Genomic DNA, 12,586 nt, shown 5'->3' on the forward strand with positions numbered 1-12,586 from the left:
CCTGATGATTGAATGTACACCTCAACCTATACACATACCACCTTGGCAAAGTGTGGGAGCCTTGCTCGTTCAAGCTGTTTAAGCACAACTTCTGACCAGTCATTGGTCAAAAATAGTTATTTTCACCAAACATAAATTAGTCTTAGGAGTGGCACCTAGAAGCCAGAATTTAATAATATTAACAACTAAGCAGAGACCTAAGTGGCTGCATAGTGCTAAGGAGACAGATTTTGTATAATTAGTCTGAGCACTTCACTAAAACAAACAGTAGCAGCATTTCACCCCATCCTCACTTTTAAGGTGTTCCTCATTAATCCAGAGTTGCTACAATATCACCTAAGATCTTCAGTTTTCAGAAAAATTGTGAGACATGCCTAAGAAACAGGAATGTATAGCTCATACACAGGAAATAAAACCAGCTGATAGAAAGTGTTTCTGAAGGGGCCCAGATGCTTTACTCAGTTAACAAAATTTCAGAGCAGCTATTACGTGTTCAAAGAACTAAGGACAGATACCATGTCCAGAGAATTAAAGGAAAACGTGATGACAGTGACTCATCATAGAAGCTAGCAATAAAGAGAGAGAATTTACATATATGTCAATATATGTGTATGTCTCTAGAAATTCTCCAGTTGAAAGTACAATAATTAAAATCAAGAATTCATTACAGTAATTAACAGCAGATTTGAATTGGCAGAAGAAACTGGTGACCTTGAAAATTGATAAACAGACATTATTCAGTCTGAGGAATATATAGAAGAAAGAACTAAAGAAAAAAAAAAAAGGTAGAGCCCAGTAGACCTGTGGGACATTATCAAGAATACTGACATATGCATGAGGCCTAATGGGAGAGCCAGAAAAGAGAGGAGGGAAAGAGGCAGAAAAAAAATATTTGAAGAAATAATGGCCAGAACTTCCCATATTTGATGAAAAATACTAAACTGCACATCTGAAAAGTTCAGTGAACTCTGAGTAGGATAAACTCATTTATACACAAAATAGTCTTAACTGCGGAAAGCCAAAAACAAAGAGAAAATCTTGAAAGCACCTAGAGAAGTAATTCATTATGTATAAGAATTCCTTGATAAGATTAGCAGCTAATTTCTCCTAAGAAACAGCAGTGGCCAGAAGGCAGTGGGATGACATATTCTAATTGCCAAAAACGAACTGTGAGTCGAGAAGTTTGTATCTAGCAAAACTGTCCTTTGTTTTTCATACAAAAAATAAAGATCACTGGTAAAAGTAATTACTCAGATATAGCTAAAAATACAGTGTATTTGTTTCTATTGCCATGGAACAAATTACGCTGACATATGGCTTTATACAACACACATTTATTACCCTGTACTTTTAAGGTGTTGGCCAGAATGTTCTCATCTGTAGGCTAGACTGGACAAAAGTTTGCTTCCAAGATAGCTCAGGTTGTTACCGGGTTAGTTTCCTTGTGCTTGTAGGACTAAGGGCCTCAGCTTCTCGTGGGCCTTTGGCTGGAGGTTCCTCCGGTTTCTAGAGACTACCTGCAGATTCTTGTCCCATGGGCTTTCCCACCAGCACTCCTTACCTCAGCTCAGCAACGAGAGTCACTACGGCAAGCCCGCCAGCAAGGTGGAAGCTCATATAACATAACACAATCACAGTAGTGACAGTTCATCACCTTTGCCGAATTCTGTTGGCTTAGAAGGAAGTCATAGGTCCTGCTTAAAACTCAAGGGGAGAGGTACACAAAGGCGTGGACATGAAGAGGCAGGGATTATGGGAGGGGCCCCCTTAGAATCGTTCTGCCATAGACAGTATAAATATATTCTCCCCATTTTCATCTCTTAAAGACAACAACATAACACAAGTATAAAACTGCTGTTAGGGGGCACCTGGGTGGCTCAGTCAGTGAAGTGTCTGCCTTCAGCTCAGGTCATGATCCCGGCATCCTGGGATCGAGCCCCGCATTGGGCTCCCTGCTCAGCGGGGAGTCTGCTTCTCCCTCTGCCCCTCACCTTGCTTGTTCTCTCTCTCTCTTCCTCTCTCAAATAAATAAAATCTTTAAAAAAATCTATATAAAGATGTAATATATATGACAGCAGTGGCACAAAGAAGGGGAGAGGAAAGAGGGCTGTATTGGAACAGTTTCTGTGTACTGCTGGAATTAAACCCAAAGTAAGAATAGGAATGAATGATAAAGAGAAAAGAAATCAGTGGGATTGAAAATGGGCAAATGATGGAGAAAATTGATAAAACAAAAAAAACAAAAATTGACTCTTTTAAAAGATCAACAAAATTGATAAATCTCAGCCAGACTGATGAAGAAAGCAAGAGAAAAAACACATAACCAGTGCTAAGCATGGGAAAACTGTTTTACAGATCCTGTAGACATTAAAAGGGTAATAGGAATATAACAAACACCTTTTTGCCATTTAGAAGAAATGGACCAATTTCTGGAAAGTCACAAATTGCCAAAACTGACCCAAGGAGAAATAAAACAATTGAACAGCCCTATATCAAAGAAATTTAGTTCATAATTAAAACTTCTCACTCAGAAAACTTTAGGCCCAGCTGCCTTCTCTCTTGTATTATTTCAAATGTTGAAAGAATAACAGTAACAGCACTACCCAAATTCTTTGGTTGTGTAACTGCTTAAGGCTTGCAATGCCCTGATACAAAACCAAATAGACATTGAAAGAAATGAAAACTACATACCAGTATCCTTCGTGATGATAGATGCAAAAATCCTTGACAAAATACCAGCAAATCTAATCCATCAGTGTACAAAAAAAGAATATTATATCATGGCCAAGTACTGTTTACCCCAGGAGTGCAGGGTTTAAGATTTGAAAATCAACATGGTAATTTACATTATTAATGGAATAAAAGTATAAATACCAAGTGATCATTTCAAGAGATGGCAGAAAAGGCATGTGACCATATAAAATACCCATTATCATAAAGACTCAGCAAACCAGAAGCATAAGATAACTTCCAAAACCTAAGGAAAGGTAACTAGGAAAAACTACAATGTGCATAATAGTAAATGGTGAACTGCTGAACGCTTTTCCTCTGAGATCAGGAACAAGGCAAGAGTATGTGCTTTTACCATTTTTATTTAACACTTGTTTAAATAAGAGTCCTGTGGATTGGAAAGAAAGAAGTGAAGCTCTCTTTATTAGCAGAGAACGTAATTGTGTATATAGACTAGCATAAGAAATCTACAAAAATGTGCTTGAACAAAAATGTGAATTTAGCTTACACAGCTCAGTATGCAATCAACTTTATTTCTCTATATCAGCAGTTAATTGGAAAATGAAATTTTAAAATTTGTTATTATATCAACAAAACTTAAAATATTTAGTAATGTAATGATAGATGTGCAAGCCCTTTACATTGAGAAGTACAAAACATTGCTGAGGGAAATTAAAGAAGACCTAAATAGATAGATACTCTTTGTTCATGTTTGGAAGAATCAATATTATTTAGAGTATTTGGGGATGGTTTCCATTTTTTGAGTCATTGGAGTTCCAGTCAAAATCCCATAGGCTTGTTTGAAGAAAATGACAAGTTGATTCTAAAATTTATTGGCCAAAACAGTTTTTTAAAAGGTGTGAGGATATGTACTACCTGCTATTGAGACTTTCTGGTAAAGCTGCAGTGATCAGGACAATCCAGTATTGGTGTATGGATACACTTTTCGGTCAATAGACTAGAACAGAGTTTGGAAAAGACCCACACTTGTATAGTAAATTGGTTTTCGACCGTGGCACAGGGATAAATCATTGGGAAAAAGGTAGTCTTTACAACAAATTGTGCTGGGCAACTAGATATCTGTATGGAACAGTGAACCTTGATCTGATCTCACTTTACACAGAAATCAACTAGCAATAAGTCATTATCCTAAATGTAAGAGTTAAAAATAAAACTTCTAGAAGAAAACACAAATTCTAGGTGACATTGTGTTGGGCAAAGATTTCTTAAATGGAATACAAAAAGCGCAAGCAATAAAAGACACAGATGAGTTGACTTCCTCAACATTTAAACATTTTGCTCTTCAAAAAAAGGAAAATGAAAAGGCAATCAGGAGACTAGGAGAAAATATTTACAAAACATAGCTGACAAAGACTTGTATCCAGAATATATACACAATTGAATTGTAAACTCAGTAATGAGAAAAACAATCTAGTAAAAATGAGTGAGCAATTTCAACAGACACTTGACAAAAGAAAATACATGAATAAACCCAATATCACTAGTCATCAGGGTAATATAAATTAAAACCTCAGTAAGTTACTACTTTATACTCTCTGGAGCAGTAAAATTAAAATTATTGATGATGCCAGGTATTAGTGAAGATGTAGAACTGTAACTCTCATACAGTGTTGCTGGTGAGAGAACATAATATTGTATAGCCACTTAGAAAAACAGTGTGGCAATTTCTTGGGAAGTTAAATGTACACTTAACATGTGGCCTAGCAGTTCTTTCCTAGGTATCTACCCAAATGAAATGAAAAATACAGACTTGTATGTGAATGTTCACAGCAGCCTCATTCATAATAGCCTCAAACTGGAAATAACGCAGTTATCTATCTGCTGGTGAATCCATAAATAAATGTATATACATATTACGTAATACTATTCAGCAATACAAAGGAATGAACTTTTGATATATACACACCAACAACATGGGTGAATTTCAGAAACGTCATGCTAACTGAAATCAGTCAAACACAAAAGTCTGCATACTGTATGATTTCAGTCATATGGAATTCTAGAAGGGCAAAACTGTAGTGGTTGCCTGGGACGCACAGCCTGGGCAAGGAATTGACTGTAAAGAGGCAGGAAGGAACTTTCAGAGATGATGGGAGTATGTTGATTGTGGTGGTGGTTACGTGGCTGTCTTAGTTCGTCAAAGTTCATCAACCTCTACACTTAAAACGGGTGAATTTTATTATACCTCACTAAAGCAGTTGGAAAAAAATCATATTGGTAGGAAATTCTTTTATTTATATATACTTTAAAAATTTTCAGTAGGTTTAAATGGATTTCTTGAAACTATACTATAACTTGTTTAAAATAAGTTGCATCTGTGAGAAGGCAGAAGCGAGCTAAAAGGACAAAGTAATGAGGTGGCCGGGACTGCTGTTGGTGTTCAGGGAAAGCTTTTCTGATGAAGGGACATTTGAGCAGATACAGATGAAGTGAATTCAGTTCAATCAAAGAAGTGTCTTCACATGTATCTTGTGCATCTCTTATTCACTTTGTATCTAGGCGTTTTGTAGTTTCTGTTACTAATTACAAATGAGATCTTTTCCTTATCTGTTGCATTAGCTATAATAATCCTTAAATTAATCTTTGTTTTCATCTTCATTTGTCTTTTGTCTCCTATTTGTTAATGCCTTGAGGACAGTAAGTATACACTTTTTATGCACTGTTAATTTATAGCTCTACCTCTGTGCTGTGTTTCCAGCATGTCCTCGGTTACTGCGTTTTCATGGTTTTTACTGAGACTAAGCAGATCCTTGTTGTATCTGTTAATCTTTGTTTTTCCTAGCTCAGTATAGCAACAAAATGCAAGTAGCACCTAAAAAAGGCCTAAAGTGGAAAACCAAAGATGCTGGTGCAATTTCATGTAACATAATTTCAATCTTACTGTCAAATGCAGCGAGTATAGGATGCGCATAAGACTGTTTGCTGGCACCTTTAAAGACACCCCTGGTGGATTCAAAGGTGGGAGAAATGAAAGAAGGTATTCTGAAACCCCACAGATTAAGAAAGAAGCAGCTGATTGGTCAGGTATAGATTAGAAATGGAAGTCTTGGCAAGATTCATCGTTTCATTCGAATAGAAGGGGTTCTTTTAGATTTCATGCCTGTCTTAGTCTCCATACATAAGGGAGGTGGGTGTCCGAGACTTGAGGGCTCAGCACAAGCTGTCAAAGTGAAAACATTTGTCGCTCAAGTTTGTGCCTTACCAGTAGATGGCAGCAAAATGCTTTGTTTAAACATTCTTGCTTTCTTTAAAGTCTCACAGTATATAGGTACTGTATCTTTTTTTTTTTTTTTTTTTTTTTTAGCGACGGCCAAGGCAGATAGAATATTCTTACTTTCTTTAAATTGTAATACGACCACTGGGTAGTATCAGTTTATACTAAATGATTTTAGAAATTCAACTGATACAGCTTTCCTAAAAATGTTAACTTTTTATAGGTTTTGTTAGCAACTACTTCTTAATTGTATTTTTTATTCTCTATAGTATTATTAATATTTTGTATGGAGTTTTCTGCCTCATAGATTTTTCTAAGGGACCCAGCTGCCATCATATAGTTTAGAACTAAATAACATTTTAGTAAACAATATAGGAGTGTTTTAATCCTATAACTTTGGAGGCTTTCTCTTTATTTGGAAAACACTCATGAATTTCTCTCTTTCATGAATAAACTAGAAATTAAGGGAGCATTTTAACCCTAGGTAGTTAGGCCTGACAAATTTATTTTCACCTGAGATTGTTGGCCCCCAGGACGTGACCTACATAACAGGAGGGAGCACTTCTTGCCCCTTTTCTACCCACTGCCCAGGAAGGCCAGTGGGATGAGAGCCACACAGAACTGACCCTTGGCTTCAGGGAAGATCGGGGCAGGTGACAAAAGTCTGTGATGAAGAGTCACACAGCCGATTGTCACTTCTCTTTCTTCCTTTCACTTTCTTTCCAGAAATCAGTCCATTTAGGAGAGCATTTTGGAACTGTTATAGAAAATATTTATACAGGGCTGAGGTTTCTCCCAATTTTTCACACAACATGCTGCTTAATTCTTAGAAACTCCAAAATTCTTATAAAACTAAGAATCCACAGAATAGTCTCTTATCTTAGGAAAACATGATTTATCAAGATCATTTAACATATATCTTACGTGCTTTGGAATTTTTACAGACCACAGGTTTTTTTTTGTTTTTTGTTTTTTTTACCTAATACACCCTAAAACAACACAGCCTGCCAGACCACAGTACATCCGTCCTTTAGAGCAGCAGATGTTGCTACACATGCTTCTCTTTAAGACCAAGAAGCACAAGAGAAAACAAAAAGTTCAAAACTGAAGAGAAACATGAAACAATACAGAGATGAGAGAGCCGAGTAGCCAAAAGCAGTTGGTTAAATTAAGACCGAGAGGGGCTGTGGCCATCTGAACACTTTGTTTTTGCCTATCTTTTAAATACTCTGTAGGTCATTTTTGTCCTGTTAACCCAGGTTTGATGACTTTCTATCAAAATTTATTTTCTGTGAAAACTATGCTTCAATTAAACTGAGAAAGAAGTACTTGATGTCCATTATAATCTTCAGTCATTTTTTTTTCCTGGGAATGGGCTTAAATGCTCTGTGCCGTGGTAGAGTTCATTGTTTTGTCTTCGAGTCTGCTAATGTTTTCATTTTGGTTTTAACCCTAGCCGATCCAACAGTTAAGGACTTGATCGGAGGCTTCACTGCTCTTCATTATGCAGCCATGCACGGCCGGGCCCGGATTGCACGCCTGATGTTAGAATCTGAATACAGGAGCGACATTATTAATGCCAAAAGCAATGATGGCTGGACTCCCCTCCATGTGGCTGCTCACTATGGTAGGGACTCATTTGTCCGACTCCTACTGGAGTTCAAGGCTGAGGTCGACCCGCTCAGCGATAAAGGCACCACCCCCCTTCAGCTCGCCATCATCCGAGAGAGGTCAAGCTGCGTGAAGATCCTCCTGGACCACAATGCCAACATCGACATCCAGAACGGTTTTCTGTTGCGATACGCTGTGATCAAAAGCAATCACTCTTATTGCCGAATGTTCCTTCAGAGAGGAGCAGACACAAACTTGGGTCGCTTAGAAGATGGACAGACTCCTTTGCATTTGTCTGCCCTTAGGGATGATGTGCTTTGTGCACGGATGTTATATAACTATGGAGCGGACACAAACACAAGGAACTATGAAGGACAGACCCCATTGGCTGTTTCAATAAGTATTTCTGGAAGTAGTCGACCGTGTTTGGATTTCTTACAAGAAGTCACAAGTATGTAATTTAATTATTAATCTTACTGCATTTTTAAGAAATTTTCATCTTCTGGGGGCGTGTTTCAGATGTGTTTACAACTTAAAATGAGCAGACGCTAATGATTCCTATCAGCCCTGCTTATTAGTAAGTTATTAATAATGTGACTCATGCCTCATTCATCTGAAATAAAAAGAAAGCTCTATATCACAAGATTTCATACAAATTCAATTGTGTTACTAAAAGTAATAGGGATAGATAGGCTGAGAGCGGAAATGTAGGAAGGGACAGAGAAAGGAGAAACTGTTAAATTCACAAAGGTCTCTGTTAGAACAAGACAGTTCTTACTGATCATACATATAGTCATTCGGGCTTTCATGGACTTCTGATTGAAGAATTAGAAGGAGAGCGTTGGCCTTTAGGTTCCATAGCTGTGGAAGTGTTCTAGAATCGGTGCTTTAGTGCCAGGCTGTTGCTCCCCGTCTTATTGTTGCTTTTCTGGCTTCCCGGGATGTGACCCCACATGAGATGAACAGCAGTGTTCCTGAGCGAGGGATCCTAGTAATGCAGGTTACAGATGCCAGAAGTTGTTGTAAGATGAGATTTGTCGTCAGTGGGAGATTTGGTACTACGGCCCCGGGCCCTTGTGGCTTCCACTTCTGACCTGTTTTGGTACGGGCACTTCTGAAAGCCTGGGAATGTGTGCCCCGCCTTGCGTGGTGGTGCACGTTTGCATTGTTTCTCTGGTAGGGGTATTGGTCTGTGTGTGGATATAGCCACCCTCCCTTGTCAGGCTTCCTCCGCAGCTAGTCGAGGTGCGTCTCGGAGCTCAACATCCAACGCAAGGCTCAAGTCGGTAAACGAAATGCTTGATTTCACCCTCTGCTTCACTCTTTCATGAATTCCCTTTTCCTCGCCTGCTTTTTCCCTTTCAGTCGTTATCATGGAAGAACAAATACACTGTGGGTACCAGGTACTGAGGGGTAAGGAGTTGACTCGACCCTGTAAATAATCTACCTCCCGCTTGGAACTGAACTTGGGAGTGGAAATCTTATGAACAAATGAAGTGTAATTTGGATTTTGTGTGCTTATGAAAAGGAAAAGATGGCACTGTTACCACTGTGTGTCTGCAGACCAAAGCCTCAGAAGAAATCACCCTCAGGATCTAACTTAGGCTGTCCACTTGGCCTGTGTGTGGCGACGGAAACGGCCTGTCCGCACCGTCCAGTATGGTAGCTACCAGCCCTGGCCCCGTGTGGCCGGTGTACACGTGTTACGTGCTTAACGCCACTGAGGAACGGAGTTGTTAATTTATCTGTATTAATTGAAATTTAGATGGCTACAAGGGCCTGGTGGCTCCCGTGTTCTACACAGATCTGTCTGCCTTGGGAGCAGGGTTTTGGGCTGACTGGTAGGTGATCCCTTGAAGAAAGTTTTTGAGACACACGACATACCGAGACACAGGGGATGTCCTGTGTGGTGTTTCCTCGCCAGCTTACTCTGACTCTTCAGATCCAGGCCGCATCTAACGAAAAGTGTGCCGTGGCATTTCCAGTGCTGGTTCTCTCAGCAAATTTTCTAGCAGTCTTCATTCGTAGACTGGGATGGGTATTGGTGTTATGAGAGAGGATATTACTCTTAAACTTCAGGTTAGGATTCTGTTCTGGAAAAAGCCTGTGAGGTATCTCTTACTCTTTCTGCATTCTGAGTATCTTTTTGTTGTTGCTTTCATTTTTGTTTTAATTTCTCACTCGAGACTCCTGGTTAAATTAGTGTGACTGCCTCAGCCCCTTTTGTTAAATATTTTGCTCAGCAGTTAAAGGCATCGACTAGAGCTGGGCTGCCCAAGCTCAAGCCCCAGCTCTGCCACCTGTCACCTGTGACCTTGGGCAGGTTACCCAACTGCTCTGCCGCAGTGTCCTCATGGGAGCATTAGGATAATTATATCTATCTTACAGGCTTGTTGTGTGGGTTAAATGAGTTAATGTTTGTAATGTGCTTAAAATAGCACCTGGCACATTTTAAGTGCTGTATATGTTTTTTAAAATATGAGAGTGGATGAACAGCAAGGCCTGGCTTGCTACCAATAGAGTGAATCCCTTAGATTCTTACTCTCCCCCAGCCTCCTCTTTTTTAGCTTGGTGGACTGTTATTCCCCTTATCTTCCCCTGTGCCAAATGTAAACTCCCCTACTCACTGTACGGACGAGGGAGTTAACCAGAATGAAAAATCTTTTAAGAGAGAAATTCCACAAGAAAGCTGAACCTCGGGCATAGACTAGCAAGAACTTTTAAACTTACGGGGGGTACAGAAGGCATTTTAATGACCTGCATGCCTGGAATTTTGTTCGGAGACAAGTAGTGTAGAACTTAAGTTTGGGGGGAAAGCCCACTTGTGAATTCTCAGGCCCAGATTATGCCTGTGGTAGGGACGGACTTTCTTCAGCCAGCCGCCTCTGCAGGAGAAGGCCTTAGGCCTGAAAATCTCTGGTAATTGCAGTTCCTTGTGTCCAAGGGTCTGGAAGTCAGAGGAGGGTTTTAGAGAACAGAGTAGAGAGGGCGGAAAACGAGATGGCTCCCTGCTGGAGAGTGCCACTTGAAAGGAGGCTGCTTCCATGTCTGATTGGCCAGCCTATTTGCAGAACAGGTGCCATGTTGTGCTGCCTGCCTAGGAAATCCTTCGATTGTAAGGCTTGTTACTCTTTCTGCACAAGAAGGAAACGTTCAGAAGGCAAAGTGGAATCCAAGACTTGGACAAGCAGCAAGGTGAAAAGCTGTTGGAGGGGTCGGCTTGTCACCATTTGACCTGCACATCTAAACTCACTGTGTGGAATCTATCTCTGTGGGGCTGCTATTTCATCGAGGCATTAGAGAGGCAAGATTTTACTGTTACCATCTACCATCTTTGTCAGTTTTAACAGAGCAATCATAAGTTAAATTGCCTGTCTGATAATTCCAACATCTGTGTCATAGCTGAGTCTGTTCCGATGCTTGCTTTGTCTCTCCCAACTGTTGTTTTTTTTCTTGCCTTTTAGCATGTCTTGTAACTTTTTATTGAAGCCAGACAGGATGGATCAGGTAAGAGGAACAGAGGTAAATAGGCCTTTAAATGTCAGGTTCTGTGTGAACCTGGCCGGGATCTGGGCTGCGTACCATGTCTGCTGGAGCTGTAGGTCCTGGAAACTTCAGTCCCTCCTGCGTCCTCGGTCTTGTCTCCCCTCTTGACTTTGGGCTTCTCTCTGTCCTCCTCCTCTTCCCTCACACAGCTTGGTGAGACAGTTAGAACAGTTCTCTGACTCCAGCACCCAGAGTCTTTCTCCAGGTGGGATAAGACTCTGGTCAAGTCTTTACCCTTAGAGAACAGGCCTTTGTTATGGAGAAGGTTCTGGGTTTAAATCCCATGATTATTCTTAACCCTCCTCCCTTGCCAGAGCCACAAGGGGGTTTTTATTAGCTATTCCCTATGACAACCTGGTGGGGTTCCTGAAAGTAAAATGGAGAGAATGTGGCGGGTGGGGGGGGGTGCTTCCTAAGACTGTGACCCTCACTGTCAGGCCAGTCCACACACAGCCTCAGGTAACTCGTCAAAATTACCATTGAAGTGTTCCTACGAGTTTATGGCTCCAGCAGCTTGTGCTCCAGGTACGCACATCTCAGCGGTCACTCGCTGGATTTGTTTCTCTCTCCTGACTTTGTGGTGGTTTGCGCTGTGAGGTCTGTTTGCTCTTTCTGCACAAGAAGGAAACGTTCAGAAGGCAAAGTGGAATCCAAGACTTGGACAAGCAGCAAGGTGAAAAGCTGTTGGAGGGGTTGGCTTGTCACCATTTGACCTGCACATCTAAACTCACTGTGTGGAATCTATCTCTGTGGGGCTGCTATTTCATCGAGGCATGTAGATTTATGGTGGGCGAGTCCAAGGCAAGTCACTGATTTTGCGTTTGTTCAGCGTTTTCTTCTTACAAGAGCAGGAGTGATGACTTCCAAGCTCCTTACATGTTCAGGAGCTAAAACTGGAAGTCAGTTCATTAGTTTTGTTGTTTTTACGTAAAAAGTGAACAACAGTCTATTCATGGTCATTTGGGCTGAGTAGCATTTCGCCCGCTGGAATTCAGAGGCACATCTCTCCCGTATACGATCCTGAAGATCCCTCAGCTCTGCCTGTGTCAGAGGTGTTGTTAAATTGGCTGTGTCTAGTGGTGGAGAGAGCAGCTAATGGGCTCTTGACCCCATGTCTGACATGCCTAAAAACCTTGGGCAAGCCGCTTAGCCTCCCAGCTCCCCCTGATTCTCAGTTACCCCCTCTGAAACATGAGGGAATTAGATCACAGTCCTTGGGGTCTCCCCCCTCCTTTTTAAAATTCTTGCCGGTAACCACTCTTAAAGGGGATGATTTCCTGCCGTTTGTGATTTTATTTTATGATTTATGTAGAACAGTGGTTTTCATAGTGTGGCCTCTTGGGGGGGTCCTCAAGACCATTTTAGGTGCCCATGAGGTCAAAACAGATTTCATAGCAGCGCTGAGATGTGATTCGCCTCTTTCACTGCGCTGTCATTTGACTGATGGGGTAGGAGCAATGGCGG

General features: G+C 40.7%; 1 protein-coding gene across 2 annotated transcripts in view; it reads left to right on the forward strand.

The window, feature by feature from the left end:
* The window catches only part of ASB7 (ankyrin repeat and SOCS box containing 7), a 48,347-nt gene that overhangs the window by 23,593 nt on the left and 12,168 nt on the right, over positions 1 to 12,586 (forward strand). For both annotated transcript variants that reach the window (XM_036091864.2, XM_078078962.1), the window contains exon 5: positions 7,422 to 8,027. In XM_036091864.2, the coding sequence (XP_035947757.1) occupies positions 7,422 to 8,027 (606 nt within the window). The remainder of the gene's footprint in view (positions 1 to 7,421; positions 8,028 to 12,586) is intronic.

Source organism: Halichoerus grypus, chromosome 8, assembly GCF_964656455.1.
Source record: "Halichoerus grypus chromosome 8, mHalGry1.hap1.1, whole genome shotgun sequence".
NCBI lineage: Eukaryota > Metazoa > Chordata > Mammalia > Carnivora > Phocidae > Halichoerus > Halichoerus grypus.